A 20,294-nucleotide genomic window follows, 5' to 3' on the forward strand; every position below is an offset into this window, starting at 1 on the left:
GTATCACGTGGTATAAGGCTCCGCCCTTGTCATTTGTTGAGCAGGAAGAGTGAGCGCTTGTTTTCATGCAGATTACGTCCCGGATCAAAATGCGGTACAATCGTCGTCTTTTTTTTTTTTTTTTTTTTTAAATCGTTGTCATTCGGAAATGAGATCGGACATAAGTATGAATCGAGATCGCGATTTTCTAACGATTAATCGTGCAGCCCTAGGTTATATGTAAGGTACTTTGTTTCAGGGCAGGAGGCTGGGAGACTTCGTGGTCTGGGATACAGCACACATTTTCACACACTCTTCATTTTGCACTTTATGGCGCTGTTGTAAATGGTGAAAATACTAGTAATGCTAGCTGCACGGCGTCAACACGTTAATGAGGTAACCGTTAACGCGTTGACGCCGTGCAGCCCCACGCACGGGGCAATCCGCAGTAACTCGTTAACGGAGATTTGCCGCGTTAATACAGTTATGGCGTTAACGTCATTTTAATGAGAGTAATGCTGCAGCACTAAAATAGTAATCTCTAAATGTTTTCTTTTTACCGACCAGCTCCTCTTTGATAGCTACCGTGTCCATCTTGTCGTTAACTGCAGGTGAAGCGATGGGGGAGGGGGAGTTGTGTTCAGTGAAGGAGAGAGGCAAGGCAGAGTAACGCAGCGTAGAGACAAAAGTGGACGAAAGAGAGGCAAACTTGCGGTTCCACAAGTATAATTATAACGTAACATAGACTATATCGATATAAACGATATTGTCACATCTCTTATTTCGTATAAAAATATATTGATATATTTAAAAACTCAATATATCACCCAGTCCTAGATGCTATCATGTATATAATCTGTATATATTATCCTCATGTTAATTAATGTTATGATTAATTAATTTTTAAACAAAGGCCATGTTCTGATAACACAAAAGAACTGAAGCAAGGTAGAAATGTACACCTGTTTCAGACTATATTAAGTAATAACTGACCACAACTATGAGGTCATTATGTAGCAGTCTGATGTCCATAACAGGTCCTGTCATTAAGGTATGGCACAATGGAAGCTATGCATTGCCACATCTCAAATAACAGACTAACAGACTGCTGCTTAGATTTAATTTGTTAAAAGAGAATATATTATATAAGACTTAACTACATTCTAAAAAAAGAGAGAAACTGGTGTGGAGGTGGGTTGCAAAGCGACTTGCAGATGAGCGCCAACTGTGGACAGGCTGATGCAGCTTATATACAGTGGGGCAAAAAAGTATTTAGTCAGCCACCGATTGTGCAAGTTCCCCCACTTAAAATGATGACAGAGGTCAGTAATTTGCACCAGAGGTACACTTCAACTGTGAGAGTCAGAATGTGAAAAAAAAATCCATGAATTCACATGGTAGGATTTGTAAAGAATTTATTCGTAAATCAGGGTGGAAAATAAGTATTTGGTCACCTCAAACAAGGAAAATCTCTGGCTCTCACAGACCTGTAACGTCTTCTGTAAGAAGCTTTTCTGTCCCCCACTCGTTACCTGTATGGATGGCACCTGTTTGAACTCATCATCTGTATAAAAGACACCTGTCCACAGCCTCAAACAGTCAGACTCCAAACTCCGCCATGGCCAAGACCAAAGAGTTTTCGAAGGACACCAGGAAAAGTATTGTAGACCTGCACTAGACTGGGAAGAGTGAATCTACAATAGACAAGCAGCTTGGTGTGAAAAAATCAACTGTGGGAGCAATCATCAGAAAATGGAAGACATACAAGACCACTGATAATCTCTCTCGATCTGGGGCTCCACGCAAGATCTCATCCCGTGGGGTCAAAATGATCATGAGAACGGTGAGCAAAGATCCCAGAACCACACGGGGGGACCTGGTGAATGACCTGCAGAGAGCTGGGACCAAAGTAACAAAGGTCACCATCAGTAACACACTACAACGGCAGGAAATCAAATCCCGCAGTGCCAGACGTGTTCCGCTGCTGAAGCCAGTGCATGTCCAGGCCCATCTGAAGTTTGCCAGAGAGCACATGGATGATACAGCAGAGGATTGGGAGAATGTCATGTGGTCAGATGAAACCAAAGTAGAACTTTTTGGTATAAACTCAACTCGTCGTGTTTGGAGGAAGAAGAATACTGAGTTGCATCCCAAGAACACCATACCTACTGTGAAGCATGGGGGTGGAAACATCATGCTATGGGGCTGTTTTTCTGCCAAGGGGACAGGACGACTGATCCGTGTTAAGGACAGAATGAATGGGGCCATGTATCGTGAGATTTTGAGCCAAAACCTCCTTCCATCAGTGAGAACTTTGAAGATGAAACGAGGCTGGGTCTTCCAACATGACAATGATCCAAAACACACCGCCCGGGCAACAAAGGAGTGGCTCCGTAAGAAGCATTTGAAAGTCCTGGAGTGGCCTAGCCAGTCTCCAGACCTCAACCCCATAGAAAATCTGTGGCGGGAGTTGAAAGTCCGTGTTGCTCGGCGACAGCCCCAAAACATCACTGCTCTCGAGAAGATCTGCATGGAGGAATGGGCCAAAATACCAGCTACTGTGTGTGCAAACCTGGTAAAGACCTATAGTAAATGTTTGACCTCTGTTATTGCCAACAAAGGTTATGTTACAAAGTATTGAGTTGTATTTTTGTTATTGACCAAATACTTATTTTCCACCCTGATTTACGAATAAATTCTTTACAAATCCTACCATGTGGATTCATGGATTTTTTTTTCACATTCTGTCTCTCACAGTTGAAGTGTACCTCTGGTGCAAATTACTGACCTCTGTCATCATTTTAGGTGGGGGAACTTGCACAATCGGTGGCTGACTAAATACTTTTTTGCCCCACTGTAACACATCAATATGAGATTTGGCAGTTGGATGTGAAGAAAGCTATTAGGTAAGCATTCAGCTGATCTGTCAGAACTCTATCTGAGCTTGACTTTAAGGTCTCTCTGAAGTAGGGCTGTGCGATATGACCAAAATCTCATATCCCAATATAAGACATCTATCGTCCCGATAACGATATAAATCACAAAAATTTAACATTTTCTGTAAATTCTGTGAATCTCGGGCAGCTCGACTTGGCTGAAGTGTTTCCAGCTGGGCGTCGCGTACCTGGAGTCGAGTGTTTTAACAGATGCATGAAACGATACATTTTTAGACATAAGTTGTAACGGCCGCCATTTTCTTTGTGAGTATTTATTACACGGCGTGCTGCGGGGAAAAGCCTGTTCTAACGTTTGAGTCTAAGGTTCATTTTTAGCACCTGATGGGCCTTTTTTTGCTTCTCATCCGTGTGATGCCATAAAACAGTGCCTTAGATCACCCCTAAAACATGCCACACTCAAGCAAGTACTAATAAACTGCTGTTGACTCAGTAAGTGAAAGACACGTTGAACAATCAGACATTTAACGAGCTGTGTTATATTTCTTCAAGAGCAGTTACTCAACACTGCTAGGGAAAATACATTAAAACGTAATAGGCATCTAGTTTAAAAGAGGTTCTCTTGCACTGCTTGCAAGAGGGCAGCTTGTCAAGAGAGGCTGTAGTACACGCCCAAATCAGAAAACATGCAACGAGACAGATGCATAAATTAACATGCGCCACACTCATATCTTTGAACTGAGAACCAAAGGCCACTCTGATCCACTCTGCAGGGGAGCTCTTGCTTTGATGTATTTGAAAAGGAGGTTTAAAGATCAATTACATGTCTACTGTCACCCCAAAGACTGATTTAACTTTGGAGTTTAAAAATTCAAAGTAACACTGACTCGATCACAGATCATCATATTTGAGTGAGTTAGATGACCAGTCTGTCAAAAAGATTTCATCTGAAGGGGGGATACAGAAAAAGTTCTCCATTTGATAAAAAAGTCCCTACTATGGTCCAGGAAGTTTTAACTATGAATTCTTTTTCAGTTAGTTATTTAATTATTTATTCCTACCCTGAAAGCCCTTTACATGTCTGTCTCCTATTGCCTCTGATCTCTCTTGTTTTTGCAGAGTCGAACTTGAAGTCTGCACACTCTTCCCACTATACCTTATACAGTTGCGGAGGAAAACCATGACATTTGCCTGAAAGCTCACCCCACACTTCCTGACACTGGTGGTGTTGCCAGTACATCTAGAACAATATGCCTTAGGACCTACTTTCACCTCAAAATCCACCTGTAGGGCTTGAGGCCAAGGGAGGAAATCATTATTGCCTGTCTCCCTTGGAGATTCCTTGAGTGGGGGGAATCTCCAAGGGGTGATGAAGTCAGACCCTTAAGGCCAAAAATGTGAAATGGCAATAACAATAACATATTATCTGTTGCAAAAAGCTTAAAAAAATTGGTCTGCATCCCCCGTCAAAAGGAGTTTTCAACTACAGATACACAACTGGCCCAGCGCTTCACCTGAAGCATAGACGTAAAATCTTCTGGCTTCCTTCTTTCTTTGGCAAATGCACTTTTTCATTATTAATGACCATTATTATGATTTATACATATGTTCATATTTTTAATGAAAGAGGTCATGAGTTTCAGATGCAAGTTAGAAGATTTGAAGCTCTACAGTCTGATATACAGCAACTGTAAATCTTCAAATGCAGCACTGCTGGAATCAAATCGACAAAAACAAAATGCAAACACTTCACCTTTTCAAATGCAAAACTGCCATCTCGATTCAAAAGTTTACTTTGTTGTGGCACTTCCCTTTTTTCTTACTGTCGTCAACATGACCCAAACACGTCACCATGCATTAGACCCTAACTGTGCTAAAATAGAAGCCAAATACACTCTATCTCCAGGAGGCAACAGGCCAAGTGCTGTATTCTGCATTCACCACACAATAACAAAATTAATATTTGATTCGGATTGGTACAGCCACTTTCTGTCTCCTGCAACAGCCTGAAGAACACAATAGTTCTCCTGTTTCCCATAGGCAGTTAGGGCTACTTTAAATAGCACTCCGCAGCAGCAGCACAGCGAGCACTATGCCCTGCAGGAAACAGAGTCTGAGTTAAGAGTTGCAAAAGAAAAGTTGACTCAAAGTCAAGGAAAGCAAGCTTAGGACGAGGCAAAGTTAGGACAAAGTAACACTGTCAGAAAAATGTAAAAAAAACAAACAAACAAAAAAAACATTTCGTTTTCGTTTTTGAGATTTTACCTCAGCAAACTGATGCACAACAACAGGAAATCAATAACATGCTTAATTGACTCAAGGTCTCAAACTGTTTTCTTTCAGCCTCTCAAAGAATGAAAGTCAGCTGGCCAGTCTTTGATAATATTGCCTGGATGGTAGTGTTCATATGAGTCCCTTCAACTCCTGTTACTGCAGATGTCCTGTAGCGGCAGGCTAGCCATCAGACTCACTGGTCTTGAAACTCAGTTTGACAGTGAGTGAGCGGTGGCATCTGCAGAGAGATAGAGGTCCACTACCTGATGATGCTCAGGCAGGAGGAAACCAACTGGCTGCCTTCCTTTGACCTTGAGTTGACTGATTGGGGCATCGCCAGTTTCAGCGCGTCGGGTTAAAGGACAGGTACAGATGTGTTTACATAGATTTACTACATTTTTTATTTTATCTTGTCAGAAACTCCTTAAAACTCACTTGCAAGAACATTAAAGTGGACGTGAGATGGTATTTGGCATACTGCAGACAAATTTTGTGGTTTCTTTAGTCCATCTCTCTATTTTGGTAGTTACTAGCCAGCTCCAAAGCTAGCCACCAAAATATCAAAATAATAGGGCTTTACTGAGATTATTCAATAATCCTATTGATAGAATATCATTAATTAGTGGGCTTCCATGTCAGGAACTATATTAACCATTAGAAACAAAGGGCAATTCAGTTTGTGAACAGTAAGGTTAATGAAGGGAAAATTTGGGGGATTTATTTGGATACAATACTTGGCTTTGATTACCAATCTAACACCAGTCCTAAATTTATTTTGCAGTAGTTAGTTGTATCACTTTGCAATACTTAAATACAAAATGAGAGATTAGAGACTTATTTGTAACTTTAAAATGCTTTGTAGCTTTTCAGTAATGGCTTTTCTTGTTTACTGCAACTGTGCTGTCAAAGTTTGAATTCAGCAATAATCTCTTGGGGTTAAAATGTTAGGTAGTGTGGATGAATACCCCTTAAAGTATGAGCTGTGGAAAATCTCAAAGTTCAGTTTCTCTTTTGGTTATATCTGTATTTCTAGGTTTGCATTCAACTGAGGCTAAATGAAAGAACAAACAACTGGGTGAACTCAGGTGTATGTCAGTGTGGAGCTGCAGGGCTCAGGTGGATAGATTTTCCAAGTGTCTCTGGGGGCAGTGCCTAAACAGCACAAATCTTGTCATTAGCTCCAATAGAGTAGTATAGTATATCAGGGTCATGTGACTCTCACCTCATAATGGGCGACCCGCTGGGACTCGGAAATGAGCTGAGCGCTGCACACTTTGCAGTAGCTGTCTGTGAAAAGCCCTTGGTCCACCTCTGTTGACTTCATCTGGAGAAGGAGAAAATGAGTTTACTGACTGGAGTTCCGTTTTTGGCAGGTGTTTTTAAGAACTGCACACATAATGCTGACTGTTTTTGAAAGAAAAAGCCCATTTCAGACAGGATGAGTCAAAAGAAGTTAGGGAAAATGTTTTTTTATTTAAACGGCAAGTCCGAATCAAACTGGACCTCTCTGACTAACAGTTTTGACAAAATGACATAATATGTCCACTGTACATTCACACAAACACAGAAAGCTGTCTGATTTCCATTGGTACTATCAGGCAGCCTTGTTTTGTAGGTCTACAGGGAGCTGTGACAAACCAACCAAGATGTAATAGAGCAAGTAAACAACAAACTCATATTTTCAACACAGTTAATCAATATTTTATTAACTTAGTGACAGATGCTGAACAGCTTTTGCAAGCAATGAGTCAGAAAAACTACAAAATATCCCACTTAAGACATGAAGCTAAAATGTTATTTGTTAATGAATAAATAACAAGAGATCAAAGACGAGCTGTTCCTGGGAATTCATTAAAGTATAAAATTGAACTCCAGGCTGTGTGTTGTTGGAGAAAAAAATGTATTCTAGGTGACATGGCTGCAAAAACCTTTTATTTTCATAGCTGAGCCCTCTCTGCTTTCTATTACTAATTCAGCCTAGTTTACAACAGAAGCTCGCATTTCATATTTGGAAGCAGTCAGGCTTAACTCATCCTCATTTACAAAGGTGCAGCTTCATTTGGAGCCACGGGACAGAGGGAACTTAGGAGGAACGTATCTCAAACTTGTTTCAATTTACAAATTTGATAGCTAATAGCTCTGTGCTATTAGCAAAAGTAGGAAAATTGTAACAAGTTTTAAGAAGTCTTAAAGATTGGATGCAGTTTCCCATCCGGGTGGGGATTTTGCAGTACAGGATTCTCTGTAGTGCAAAATCATAAGTCCTTCAGTCACCTGAGGTAATAACTGGTCTTCCCTCTCCGGCTGGATCCCATTCATGCTGAGAGGATGAAGGTTCTTTGCTAGTTTTCGGGTAATGTCCACTGTTATCTCTTTGTTGGTCTTACACACATTCAGCTCAAGATTGTCAAGCAATACTAAGATGCATTAATAACAAGAAGATGCATCTTGGTATTGGTTTTAGATTCAAAATCTCTACTCAAGGAATCATTGCACAGCATATGATCATCAAAGTTTTAATCCTCCTCAAATCACTTAGTAGGGCCATGGTGAGGATGAGTTTGGTCTTAAAAACTGCACCAGGTGTCCTCTGGTTTGTCAAGCACAAGCAGGAAACACAAATATTCTGACAGAGAGCTGGAAAATGCCAAGGCAAAGGGCTCATTAGAGACTTGTCAATCTCAAGGCAGACAAACCTTAAATTATACCCTACTTTAACATTTGTTTTTTGTTAAGGAGATAACATTCTATAAAAAAATTAGTGTCACAGTGAACAGAAAAATGCTCTTAAGCAGCAACAGAGTACGCAAAAAGAGACTGAGCTCACAAATCAGAAGTAAGATCACTGTCTCAAAGTCATCATTAAATTCAGAGTTTTCAGATGATTCACCCCTGTTGGCCATAATGTTTTAGACCTAGAGGTTTCCTCTGCCTTTTACATCCAGTCTGTGTGGTTTTACAAGCTTCCCATAAGTGTACTCTTTAATATTCACAGAGAGTACCACTTAGCTTGTGGTAATGTATAATTTGCATGGCTTATTTGGGGTCGGATTTTACATTTTCATTGGCAGAAAGATGAAAAAAAATCTTTTTCCTTGTTATTACTAATTGATAGTTCATCATGCCAACAAACCAAGTGGCTAAATTTACATCCACTGGCCAGAGAATATCTACTTAGAACATAAAAAATTATATTGACTGATACAGCAAAAGAAAGAGACACACAGAAATTTGGTGGTCGTCTTTAGGCAAGGTAGGAGGATGGAAATTTATTGACAAAATGATTTTACACTAATTCTGTTTCTAGACCTGAATCTTTGTTTATTGCCCTAATGATTCATGATAAATTTTGTGTGTGGAAAAGAAATTCAGCCTACAGTAGTTTCAGCATCAGAGAAAATGTTGGATTCTTGGAATATGAAGCACCAGCAACAGAACAGAAGAATAAACTTGCATGTTATTCAAGTATGAAATATTTGCACTATCATTCAATTCAGTTTAATTCAGTTTTATCTATACAGCACCAAACAGTCACAACAACAGTCGCCTTAAGGTGCTTTATATTGTAAGGTAGGCCCTACACTACCCTACCCTCTGGCAGCAAAGACATTATGGTCAGATTGAGAAAACAGGGGCAAAACATGTCAGGAGTGTATGTGTCTGCAGATAAACAGCAAGAGAAGAAGAGAAACATAAATAAGTCAGCACTGCCACTCTCTTCCAAAGTCTTGTAATCAGTCGAGAGCACCGTCACTTCTAGTTCAGATTCTAGAGGACAAACAACATAAATAAGCATCTTTGAGAGCTCTATCAGCCTGTGCCAGTTGGAGCCACTCACTATTTTAGCAAGGGTGCACAGATGTGCAAAATGAATAATTAATCTGCCTAAATTCTGTTAAGAAGCAGAGGCATCAGGGGTAACTTCTGCAGAAGCCTGGGAATGAAAGCAACTCTTATCTCTGACTTCATTTTCCATAGTTAGAAGGAGGTCTCAGTTCTATTTCTGCCATTGTAAAGTCTGCATATTCATCTTAGTTTGGACTAAATGGCCAAAACCCTACAATGTGGAGTAAACAGAGAAATAAGTAAATATTTTTCTGTTATCTCTCTCCACAATGCATAATCCCGCGAGACACGAAAAATCATTCAGCTGGATTTATTGTTAGGATGTGAGCTCTGACCCTATATTTTGTCTGCATTTAAGGTCAGCAATGGTGGGAGTTTACTGTAAAAATCTCAACACCGCCTAATAAATAACAGTAAAACAAGGCCTCTTAAAAAGTTATTTGTTGTTAGTGGTTTTGATTTTGGGTAATGCTGTATTGACCTATTTCACTAAGAAGCGAGACCCCTTGTAACACCTTCGTTAGGCTTTTTTCCTCTTTTGTCCTGTTCTCTGAAACTCTGAAACCACCCTTGTGCATCTTCTGTTTGCCATTAGACAAACATTAGATTCATGTACTTTAAATCTGTATCTCATTGTGAGTCAGAGGTGTACCCAGACAATTTACATAACTAGAATTTGGCTAATTTGCCAAATTGTTCCCTCAAAACCTCATAATGTCCACAAAGTGGCTAGTGAATCACTTAGGGGTTAGGTTTAGGTAGCATTTTATGTATGATTCTACTTATGCGTAAGAAGGATTCTGAAAAAATACAAAACATTGCTTTTCAAGTCCAGTCTCTTACATGTATCCTTACCCTCAATCGGTCAAATGGTTGCCCCTCCCTGAGCCTTTTTAGTTAGTTTTTCCTTCCCACTGTCGCCAGGTGCTTGCTCATAGGGGGTCATCTGATTGTTGGGGTTTTCTCTGGGGTTTATAAGCACCTTGAGGTGACTATTGTTGTGATTGGGCGCTATATAATTGGATTTAACTGAACTGAATTTCGACCTAACAGATCTTCTGTTATAAGATTGGGTTTGGTTTGGGTCTGTCAGAAAATAGATGGAAGGGATAGCATTAAACCAAACCATAAGTCTACTTCCAACCCTTCAAAGGTCACCAACTCTGTGTTTCATACTTGATATTCTCAGTTATAGCCCAAAGAGTACACCTATGCTAATAGTTCCAGTCAAAAGCTTGTTAAGCCCTGTGTACATATACAACTATGTGTTATATAGCTAATGGTCGGCCATTAGTAGAGAGTTCAAGCTCTACCAACTACATTCACACTCCGATGGATGCATCGGAGAGCAACTTGGGGTTAGTATCTTGGCCAAGGATACTTGACATGCAGACTGGAGGAGCCAGGGATCGAACCGCCAACCTTCCGATCAGTAGGTGACCTGTTCTACCTCCTGAGTTACAGCCACCCCTGTGCTAACGTGGTGCCAAGTAAGCTGAAGAGGTCCTGAGAAATAAAGCCCCTTGTTGTTAGGTCTGAACCTAGTGGTCAGCTCATGTTTCATTCCTGTAAAGATTAACTTAATGAGAAGTGGTGGATGGGCAAAAATAGAAAAAAAATAATTATTTTTTACCTGAGAAGAGAACTTGTTCGTGAGTGTGTCTATCACACAAAGGCACAAGAGAGAAAGCAGGAAACGTCCTGCTGAGTATTAAGCACAGCGCTCCAAAGAGCAACAGCTTCTCACCAAATTAACATGTGCCTCTCCTTGGTGTTCAATTCATTAAGCTAATGGATTTTACTGTCAGATACATTGCTATAATTGCAAGAGGTTGACTCTCTTCTAAATGAGAAAAATATTAATTTTTACCCCGTGTAATTGGATAAGGGGAGGCATCGCACTTGTAAACCAACAGGGGGTCCTTTACACAATTCAATCATCAATATCTGATCAGAGCAGCTGTTGTTAACAACATTACAGGCAAGCTCTCTCAGCACAGCTCCGTGAGCTCATTACGGAAGTTATGTTGCCACTCTGTCCCTTGTTTCTCCTTCACCAGAGAAGTCAGAAGAAACAAACCAGCACATTTCACACCAATGATCAAATTAGCAGAAAGCCAGCTTTCCTGCTTACCGACCTTCTTTGACTACGACAAAGTGTTAGCACATCAACGGAGGCAAGCTCCGTAGAGCTGGAAAAGTGAGGCTGGGGATAGAAAAAAAGAAAAAAGCTGACGAAACAGAGGGAGAGAAAGAGTTCAGAGATGAAAAGAAGGTTACAGTGGCGAGTGCCCAGCAGATGCTGCTGCTAAAAAGGTCAGTTGTAATTCGTTAGGGAGTGTGTTAAGCTGGGAAGCTGGATGAATGCCCATGCAGATGAGCTGGACTCGTGCTGGCCTTAGTGGCAGATGACCCTTTGGCTAAGAATAGTTCAGATAACAAATAATGATAACCAGCTAAATGGGCACTGCTGCTGTCACAACATAAAAATTCCAGCTTTGATCCCAATGTCAGGTAGGAAACATTTTAATACACAATTCTATCGCCTTGTCATTGCCTATCATATGAACAGACATTCTGACTTGACTATCAGAATGTCCCAGGCCTATTCTTTGGACGGGTTAGGCCTGTATTGGTTACACTGTGAATGAAAATAAAAGTGCATGAACAGGAAACACAACACGGAAAGACCTCTGGAGAGTGCACACACCCAGAAAATATCCAGTTCTCTGCCAGCTTTTAATTAGATCTTAAATTATTTTTTGTAGGCCACATGAGAATGTCAGTGAGTACGGGACAAATGCTTCTTTTGATCAGACGCTGCCAATAGGTTAAAAATGAGCTGTCTGAACAGCATGGCATTACTCTGTTACACTTGTATCAGTACTACATTTTATCCTCAGTGGACTTTTCTCTTTTTCTGAATCAATGCCAACATACCAGGAACTGCAGATGAACGTCATGAAATCCCCAAAGTTATCTGAGTATTGATTTTGGGCTAATCTGTTCAAGTAGAAAACTAAAGACGAAAAATCACAATTAGAAATGTACACAACAAATGTATGCGGCAAATTTTATAGCAACTCAGAGCTGTTGCAATAACCCACTGAAATCCAAAAATACAGTGGGAATGTGTTCCTAGACAGACAGTGGGTCAAACAACACCTGAGACTTTTTTGTTTGCTATCAAACTTGAATATCTATATCAGTGACTTTTTTTATGACAATCAATTCTTGAAAGACTCTTAGAAGTCAGGAGGTCAGAAAAATTATTAGTTAATCATTCACTGACATTCATTGTTGGAATGAATTTATCAGATTTCAATAAAAGATTGATCGGAATTGGACAGAAGTGAGAGCAAATGGAAGTTGCAGGTTTTGAAGGTTTAAGAACATGTAATGTAAGTTAATATGTCACACATGTTAAACCAGCCTTCAACACTAGCCCTGCTCAATAATGCATCATCACACTGGAGACTAGCTGATAACAACAACTGGGGTACGTTGTTTGATTGTCTGGTTCGGAATAATATCAGTAAATCTTAGATTACACTGAGCAATCATCTCTTAGAAGCAAAGCCACATAAATACCAAATGTGTTGTCTCATCCTTAACTAAGTGATTTTAGAATTCCACTGTATTCACATGGGGCGATTCTGCACTTCCCACACACAGGCCTCAAATTCCTCCGGTGAGGAGCTTTAGTGACTAGCTGCCCCAGATTGTTTCCCCCATCCTTGAACTGTCAGAGAGATGTAACACACAGCAGAGTGCTTTAAAAAGAGAGAAGAGGCATTTAAAAAGCTGTAGCTGATATCAGCTTTCAACAGTATCACTGTGTTTCTCTGTGTCCTGCAGACGTACTAAGTCTTGCTACATTTGTGGCATACCAAATACACAAATAATACACAAAAACAGAGTTCCGACACAAAGAGACTTTATTTCAGTGTGCAGCCATGTTATACTAATACTATATACTAAACACTAAAGTCATATATGTATTATGTATTTTCTTTCTTTTTCTCTTTTTGTGACTTTATCAGTCTCTCTAATAGTTGAGTGAATTTCTGCCCCTTTTTTCTTTAACATTGCTTCAGTTCATCAAAGTTTGTGACGATTCCTTTATGCAATGCTCTCTTAATATTTTAAGGAAGCATTTTAATCGAGTTGAGGTCCAGCTCATTTGTACCATTTGAACTTTCTAAATAGGAAGGAGAGGATTGTTTACCATTAAGTCAACCACAGTTTGAGTTGTCCTCAGATGGATAAAAAGATTTACATATAAAAATGCTAAAATGAGTTGCCAGACTTATTTGGGCAGACATTATTATTCTTGTATACTGTCTACTTATATTTGTGTTGGATTTTTTGATACATACCAGGTTAAACGTTAACAGCCAAAATGACAGTCAGCAAGTCAAATAACATTAATAAAAACAAAAATCATCATCATCATCATCATCAATGTTGTCTCAACCAGACTGTAAAACTTTACTGTAAAAATGGAGCAAAGCTTTTTTTTTCTTTTTTTTCTCCAACTCTAAAAATGGCAAACACGACAAAACTATGGAAACATATTTGGGAAGCAATATGATGATATCACAAAATGAAGCCATTAAAAATTAAAGGTACTATAAGTAAAATTTCATCACTAGATTTCAGTACATTGCAGATTGATATCAGTACAATTCTTATTTCTTACCCCTCCCATTTCAAGTGCATCCCAGCTACAGTAGCCACTCCAGGACAAACAACTTTGGCTTCTACTCATATGTAGTGAGTAGATGCTGTCAGTCTTCTGTTTACTTCAGCTCAGCTATGTTGACAGCTTAGCTCAGCTCGGGTGTTCACATCTATTTACTTTAGAGGAGATTGTAAAACTCTGTAAAAGGAGACTGATATGATTCGATGAGACTGTGTAGCGCACTTCTGACCGACTACAGCGATACTGAGGTGAGTTGTTGAGAATATCCTAAACTTTTCTTATAAGCGCTGTTGTTAATTGCTGCTAGCTGACGTTAGTGGAATTTTAAAGTTGATTAAGTTGTAATCAATTATTTCTGTTTAATTATTTCTGTTTATGTGAATTTGTTGTTTTAAATACACATCAATTAATATATATTTATTAGTGCAAAAATGACTTACAATACCTTTAAGTTTGCATTTGCAAAGGCTGAAATACAACACCAACAAGGCTACAATCTAGGAAACATTCCAGTGAACTGCAGTCATCCTAAAACCCGCACAGTCCATTTGGTCTTTACTGAATTTTTGGCTTGCAAGTTCAATTCAAATTCATAACATTAACTGTCCTATTATTAACTGCACAAGAAGTGCTGGTCATTAGCTGCTAGCTTACTGTGTAAAGTCGTCATGGGTCTGTAGCTCTGTCCACCGTTTTAGGGAACATAGTTTGCTTTAAAGTAAGTTAATTATTATTACTTTATTATTATACCATTAAGAATAAACAATGAGGATTCTGGATCAGCACCATGACGCAAACTTGTGGTATAGTATATACAGTACTCTGGAGAAGGTATAAAATGTCACTGCATGTGCATGTGTGTGTGTTTTATGTGTATAGATTTTTTTGTTACATTCTTACACTACCACGACAACCCCGCTCTTTTGCCCTACTAATGTTCTGGTTTCAGTTTATTTCCCACAGTTTTTTTAACCTCTTGCCTTATGATTCCAAGCGCTGTCACCAATCTTTGTATTTTTTTATTATTATCTCATAACACGTCTTTAATCAGCTACCATCTTTCCTATGGATTTTTTAAATGTCTACCGTCTCAGATCAACACAGCCCTGTCCTCTAACACCACCAGGAGCAGCAGCAACCCCTCAACAGAACATTGTACCCCTTCAGTTAAAAACACGGGCTACATTTGGTTTGTGTTGTCCACACCTGATGACAGTGATACAGTATGATGTGATTTCATATTAGATTTTTGATGAATGTGGGTTGTTGTTATTCAGCCTGTTTCTATGTGCCCCTTTTTAACTTTGAGCACCCGCCCCTTCAAACATCTCTGCACAGCCCTGGCATCAGCCAACATTACAAAGAGGAAAAGGTAGAATCTTTGTCATGTTTTAGCTTTTATTTCTATTTATAAGTGCACACGTTTTGTCATCATATATAAAGACTGACTTTAATGGTGTTTGTACAGGGTTTTTTTCAGATGTAGAGTAAAAGTTAACTGATGTCAAAGGAAATAACATTTCTTTGATTCAGTAAGTATATGTGACAGTACTCAACATTTACTCTTTTTTTCTTTAAATCAGTAATAAACAGACTTGGCTACTGTGAGACTCATGCTGGAGACACTGTCTGGAACAGATATACAGATGCCCCATAAATTTCACACTTTTCTAAGTTCCTCCTGTCTTATGCCATACCTTTGGCTTTACGTTTGGTGAGAGGTCATTCTGCTGTCATGCCCTTTCTGACTTTTCGTTAAATCTTGCCTTTGGATTTCTGCTGCTAACAAGAAATTAGCAACTTTAAGTACAGCTCCTGCTTCCACAAATTGCTGATTTAGATGCTTTCACTCACTCTTTCTATTGACTTGTTATTTGGGATTATTCTTCAAGGCTCCTAAAACAAGGAATTCAGCGGCTGCTTTTGTTTTTGAACATTTCTTTTTAAATCTCACAGTCCACCAGTGATTTCTCTTTTACTTGATGTTTTAATTTGATGTTAAAGTTCAAAGACTTTTTCTGTCTCTGTCCTTACCACTTACCAGTTGCTCCGTCATATGGCTCTTTTCCACTTGTACCTACTCAGCTCAGCTTGACTCGACTCAATTCAGTTTTTAGGGTTTTCCATTAGGTGGTAGTACATGGTACTGGTAGTACCTGCTCAGCTGGGGTTCGACGCAAGCTGAGTCTGAAAATATGACATCAACAGACTGCATGCCACAAATTGGCCAATCAGTGGTATCACTTGATGAGTCATGTGAGTGATTCCTTAAAAATGGAAAAGGACAGAAACTGAGCAGATTCAAGGAACTAGTTGAAAAGAGGCTATATATTCTTTGATCTCCATGTTGCCCTCTAGCTTCAAATATTACCTCAGCAGATGTAAAGGCATCCTTAAATGAAGCATGTACCACATGGCCCTGTTATGTGTAAACAATACATCTAAAAGGAACATGTTGCACCTTTTCAGTTGATAATTTACTTTTGCGTGCTGTTCCATCCATGATACAGATCATACTGGCAGCTTTTAGGACTGGAAGAGCTGCACAAACTCTGATATCTTGAAAATTGAAAAAAAGAAGAAAAAAAAAAACGACCCGCTGCTATTTTTAGGTATACAGTGTGATGAGCAGTGTCTGGGGAACTGTAAGCATTGTTTTGAGCTGCGACGATCAGATCCAGTTGCTGTACTGGAGTTACAAAAGCAAAGTTCCTGGATAAAAAGTCACACTTTATAATAATACAATGTAAAAAGAATCCATTGTGATTTAATGTCATTTAACTCCTCATACAGCAGATCACTTTACATGTCCTTATCGTGATCTTTATATGCCTCCAGTGCCAACATGTCCATTTGTTTGGTTTTTCCTCTACTCTCACTCTTACTCTCCCTTTCTTTCTCTTTCTCCCTCTTGGCTGGGCTTTGGTTCTTGTAGGATTCTGGCTGGCTGGCACACCAGGACAATTACCTAATCACGTTGCTGCAGTATTTATAAATGAGCTCTCACCACCCACTATCTGCCAGATTGTCTGTTAGCCATGGTGTTATAAAAATTCAGACTCCATTACTGTTATCCTTTCGGATTTCTATTTTCCTTGCTGTTTTCCAGCACTGTAAACACCAAAGTGTGCACTCCAGATTTCCCACATGTCCCGACCAGCTACTTCAACCCTAAACCAGCCACCTTCTTGCTGCCAGTCCCTGCTGGTCCACTCACCACTCTCTTCACTAGTGAAACCACAGATGTGACTGCAAATTTTTGTTTTTCCTGAAAATTCCTAAAGGTCTCAAGGAGACCATTCGCTGCAGCAAACAACTTCAAGTGTGACACATGCTATCGTGCCAATACACACTTGTTCACAGAGAAGGATCTGTTCAGATACACTAACACGATCTTCACTCAGCACACACCTTACCAGATTTGTCTCCTTTCAACTTTGTTCTCTACTACAAATAAAAATTCATGTTGAAGGCTCACAGTTCTGGTACAGTGGAGGAAATCCAGCACTTACCAAAGACACAGGTCTAAATGGTCAGAATAGGAGTTCTAGGCATTGACCTAACAAAAGCAGCTGGGGTGGACGTTGTGCAGCATTGCACAAGGAGATGGCCAAATTTAAATTAAGTATATTTTTTTCTCTTTATGGGTGGCCTGAAGATGTTTCATAATTAGCAAACTATTATTATTATTACTAACTGATTTTAAAATGAGACTACAATCCTCCCAGTGAATTCAAGCCATCTAAATAATACCAAAATGTACACAAAAATGAGACACTTTCAGTTAGTGCTCAGTTGTATATTATTGTATTTCTGCAGAAAGAGGGATGCTCATTGAAATCATTTTTAATGTGCCTTCAGCCAAAATAATAATCTATTGGCAAAATAATGAACCAGACTATAGACAGTAGACAGTAACCCTCAACTCCTAACATAAAGTAAGCTTCACCAATAAATTGTGAGCTATTTAATGAAGAATTATGACTACACATGGAGGACTGTAGAAACCCATAAATTAGAAGTTGGTCATTTATTCCATATGTAGTATAGCAAGTAGTAAAACTGCCAATTAATCATAGTAGCTCCACACATTAAGAGTAGCAGCATGAGAAAGAGAGGGGCTGCAGAGCCCTGAGTGAGCTCGTGCCACAAAGAACTGCTGAAGCGTTGATCACGTAAAATCATAATAAGGTCTTTTCTTAAAAAAGTTCACAGTATGCAAATTTCTCACTACGCTTAACTATGACGCTGACTATGACAAATTGTAGAAAGCAAGCGCTAGTGTAGTTATACAGCCCAGTTTCCACAGCAGTTAGAACATTGTGCAAAATGTAAATAAACACAAAATGCAGTCATTTAATCTGTATGTCTACTCTCTCATGGCCCTGAGGCAGCACAATTCCGCTGCTTCCCACTAGGGCTGCCACAAACGATTATTTTGATAGTCGACTAGTCACCGATTATTTATGCGATTAGTCGACTAATCAGATCATCATCCACTGGACGTAAAACGTACAGCTTATTGCACCAGCAGCATCTGCTCTTATATAACTATCATTATCTTACAGCTTTAAGTGTTTAAGGTGCTAACTAAAAATAAAGACAAGATGATAGTTTATTCAATTTTAATGAAATTTGCAGATTGTTTCGGTGAAGTTTAATGAACTCCTTGCTATCTAAAATATAACAGGACAACGGAGTATATTCTCCAGCATCTCACACTTTTGATAATCAGCTGTCTGCTTGACGTTTATTCAGCTGTGTAAAAACTATAACTTTAATCTCAGACAAACCGATTTACTCAGGAACAAATAAAATACAAAAAAAAAAAGCCAAACAACAACATTTTTAATTTATCTAAGTGACTCATATATATTTAACCTGAGTAGCGAAAGACGGCGGTGGGTTAGAAAACAATTTGCCGGGAGTCCGGTGTTCTCACCGCGCTAGTGACCTAGCCCCCGGCTAGCTATCGAGCTGGTGTGTAACAGACGTCTCCGAAAACGTCGGAGCGCTTTTGAAAATATGTGGTGTCCTGATAAACTGAGCCGATATTTGAGGTTTACACAGCTACATTCTCGCCTGAAAATACGTTAAACGTTTATTTTCTGACCCAGAAAGAATAATAAGAGTAACATTAAAACTAACTAGCTGCCGCCATTGTTGGAAACTAAGCTGGGCCGCGCTATGATTTCTGGGACACAGCTGCTTCTTCTTCTTCTTCTTCGGGGTTTAACGGCAGCTGGCATCCTTGTACATGCAGTGCTGCCATCTTCTGTTTCAGTCCGTTATTACACTCTTAAATCCTGCTACTTATTCCTGCGTCTTTTGTGATCTTACAAAGCTTCAAACGACGCGTCGACTATTAAATCAGTCGTCGACGATTTTGATAGTCGACATAATCGTGACTAGTCGACAAATCGTGGCAGCCCTACTTCCCACACAAAGACTAACGGATACGCAGAAATATTTGGTGACCGTCTGGTTTTGGCTTTTTTTTATTGTCTACCACCAGCAATCAATTTACTAGCTTCTATTTTGAAATTCAGTCATGCCAACCAGTGACTTTTCTAGTCTCTAAATGCACTGTTTCTTACATCATGCTGTTCTACTCTACTTGAGTAGATTGATTGAACCACCAACCTTGTGATTACTGGAGAGCCTGTTCTAACAGGAGCTACAGGACCCCAGCCTCTAGTACTATTTCACTACACGATGGCTTACTGGCCATACTGCTGTTATGGAAGTTCTTGATATCATCCTACTACTTCCTCAAAAAGAATCTGGTCCATGGGTGGGACGGTCTCCAGAACCTGCAGGAGGCAGAGTGCTGTTTGTGGCACGATCAGAGACGCTGCAGAGCAGAACCACTAACCAGCAGCTTTCCAAGAGTTCATCTGAAGGATGAGACACTCCACTAATGGCACACTTCATTGTATTTTTAAGTTATGTAATTTTATCAAAGTGCTTGCCAAATAACATAATTGCTAAGGGAATTTTTAATTGGGTGCATATTCAACACTCTTACCTCCTGCATTGGAAATAAGAATCTAAATTCATGGAAAACTGAATTCTGATCTGATCTGTAAATCAGTCCCTGGGCACAAGAAAACTTCTGAAAAACATAGTTGATTACTGCCTCCACAAACATTAAAAATGCAATTCTGACAGTCCTCTGAATTTGAGCTCTTTTAAGAGTTGAAGTGAAAAGCATTCCTGTGGTGTGACCGTTCACAATTTGAAATTCCTTTTGGAAATAATGAAAGCTGCATCCTCCAGGCTACAGAGGAGAGGGACTATGAAACTGGCTGTCAGCACACAGCACTGATGGCATGGAGGGAGCATTAATGTGCATGGCATGAATAACTGACTATATAATATTTACATATTTTGAAACAATATCCAAAAAACAATGCAAAACTACAGTCAGCATGTATCACACTATCATGGTACAACTTCAAAAATGGAAACCCAGAGGTTAGGAGTGCAGCACCCTTTCAACTGCAAGGCAGTTGCACAGATCACCTGGTGGAAGGCAACTTGTCTCCAAGTCATTGTCGTGCGACTCAGACTGATTGCAATTACTCTCGGACGGA

General features: G+C 39.5%; 1 protein-coding gene across 2 annotated transcripts in view; it reads right to left on the reverse strand.

Annotated features, from left to right (window-relative positions):
* Positions 1–20,294, reverse strand: part of LOC146562107 (zinc finger matrin-type protein 4-like) — a 157,954-nt gene that overhangs the window by 123,965 nt on the left and 13,695 nt on the right. Inside the window, exon 2 of one of the 2 annotated variants that reach the window (XM_085293580.1) lies at positions 6,370–6,471. The exons of the other annotated variant lie outside the window; for it this stretch is intronic. Within the exon in view, the coding sequence (XP_085149706.1) occupies positions 6,370–6,471 (102 nt within the window). The remainder of the gene's footprint in view (positions 1–6,369; positions 6,472–20,294) is intronic. 2 annotated transcript variants of the gene reach the window in all.

Source organism: Mchenga conophoros, linkage group LG12 (genome assembly GCF_057382185.1).
Source record: "Mchenga conophoros isolate Kocher_MC1m ecotype Shallow Benthic linkage group LG12, M_conophoros_male_GT1.1, whole genome shotgun sequence".
Taxonomy (NCBI): Eukaryota; Metazoa; Chordata; class Actinopteri; order Cichliformes; family Cichlidae; genus Mchenga; species Mchenga conophoros.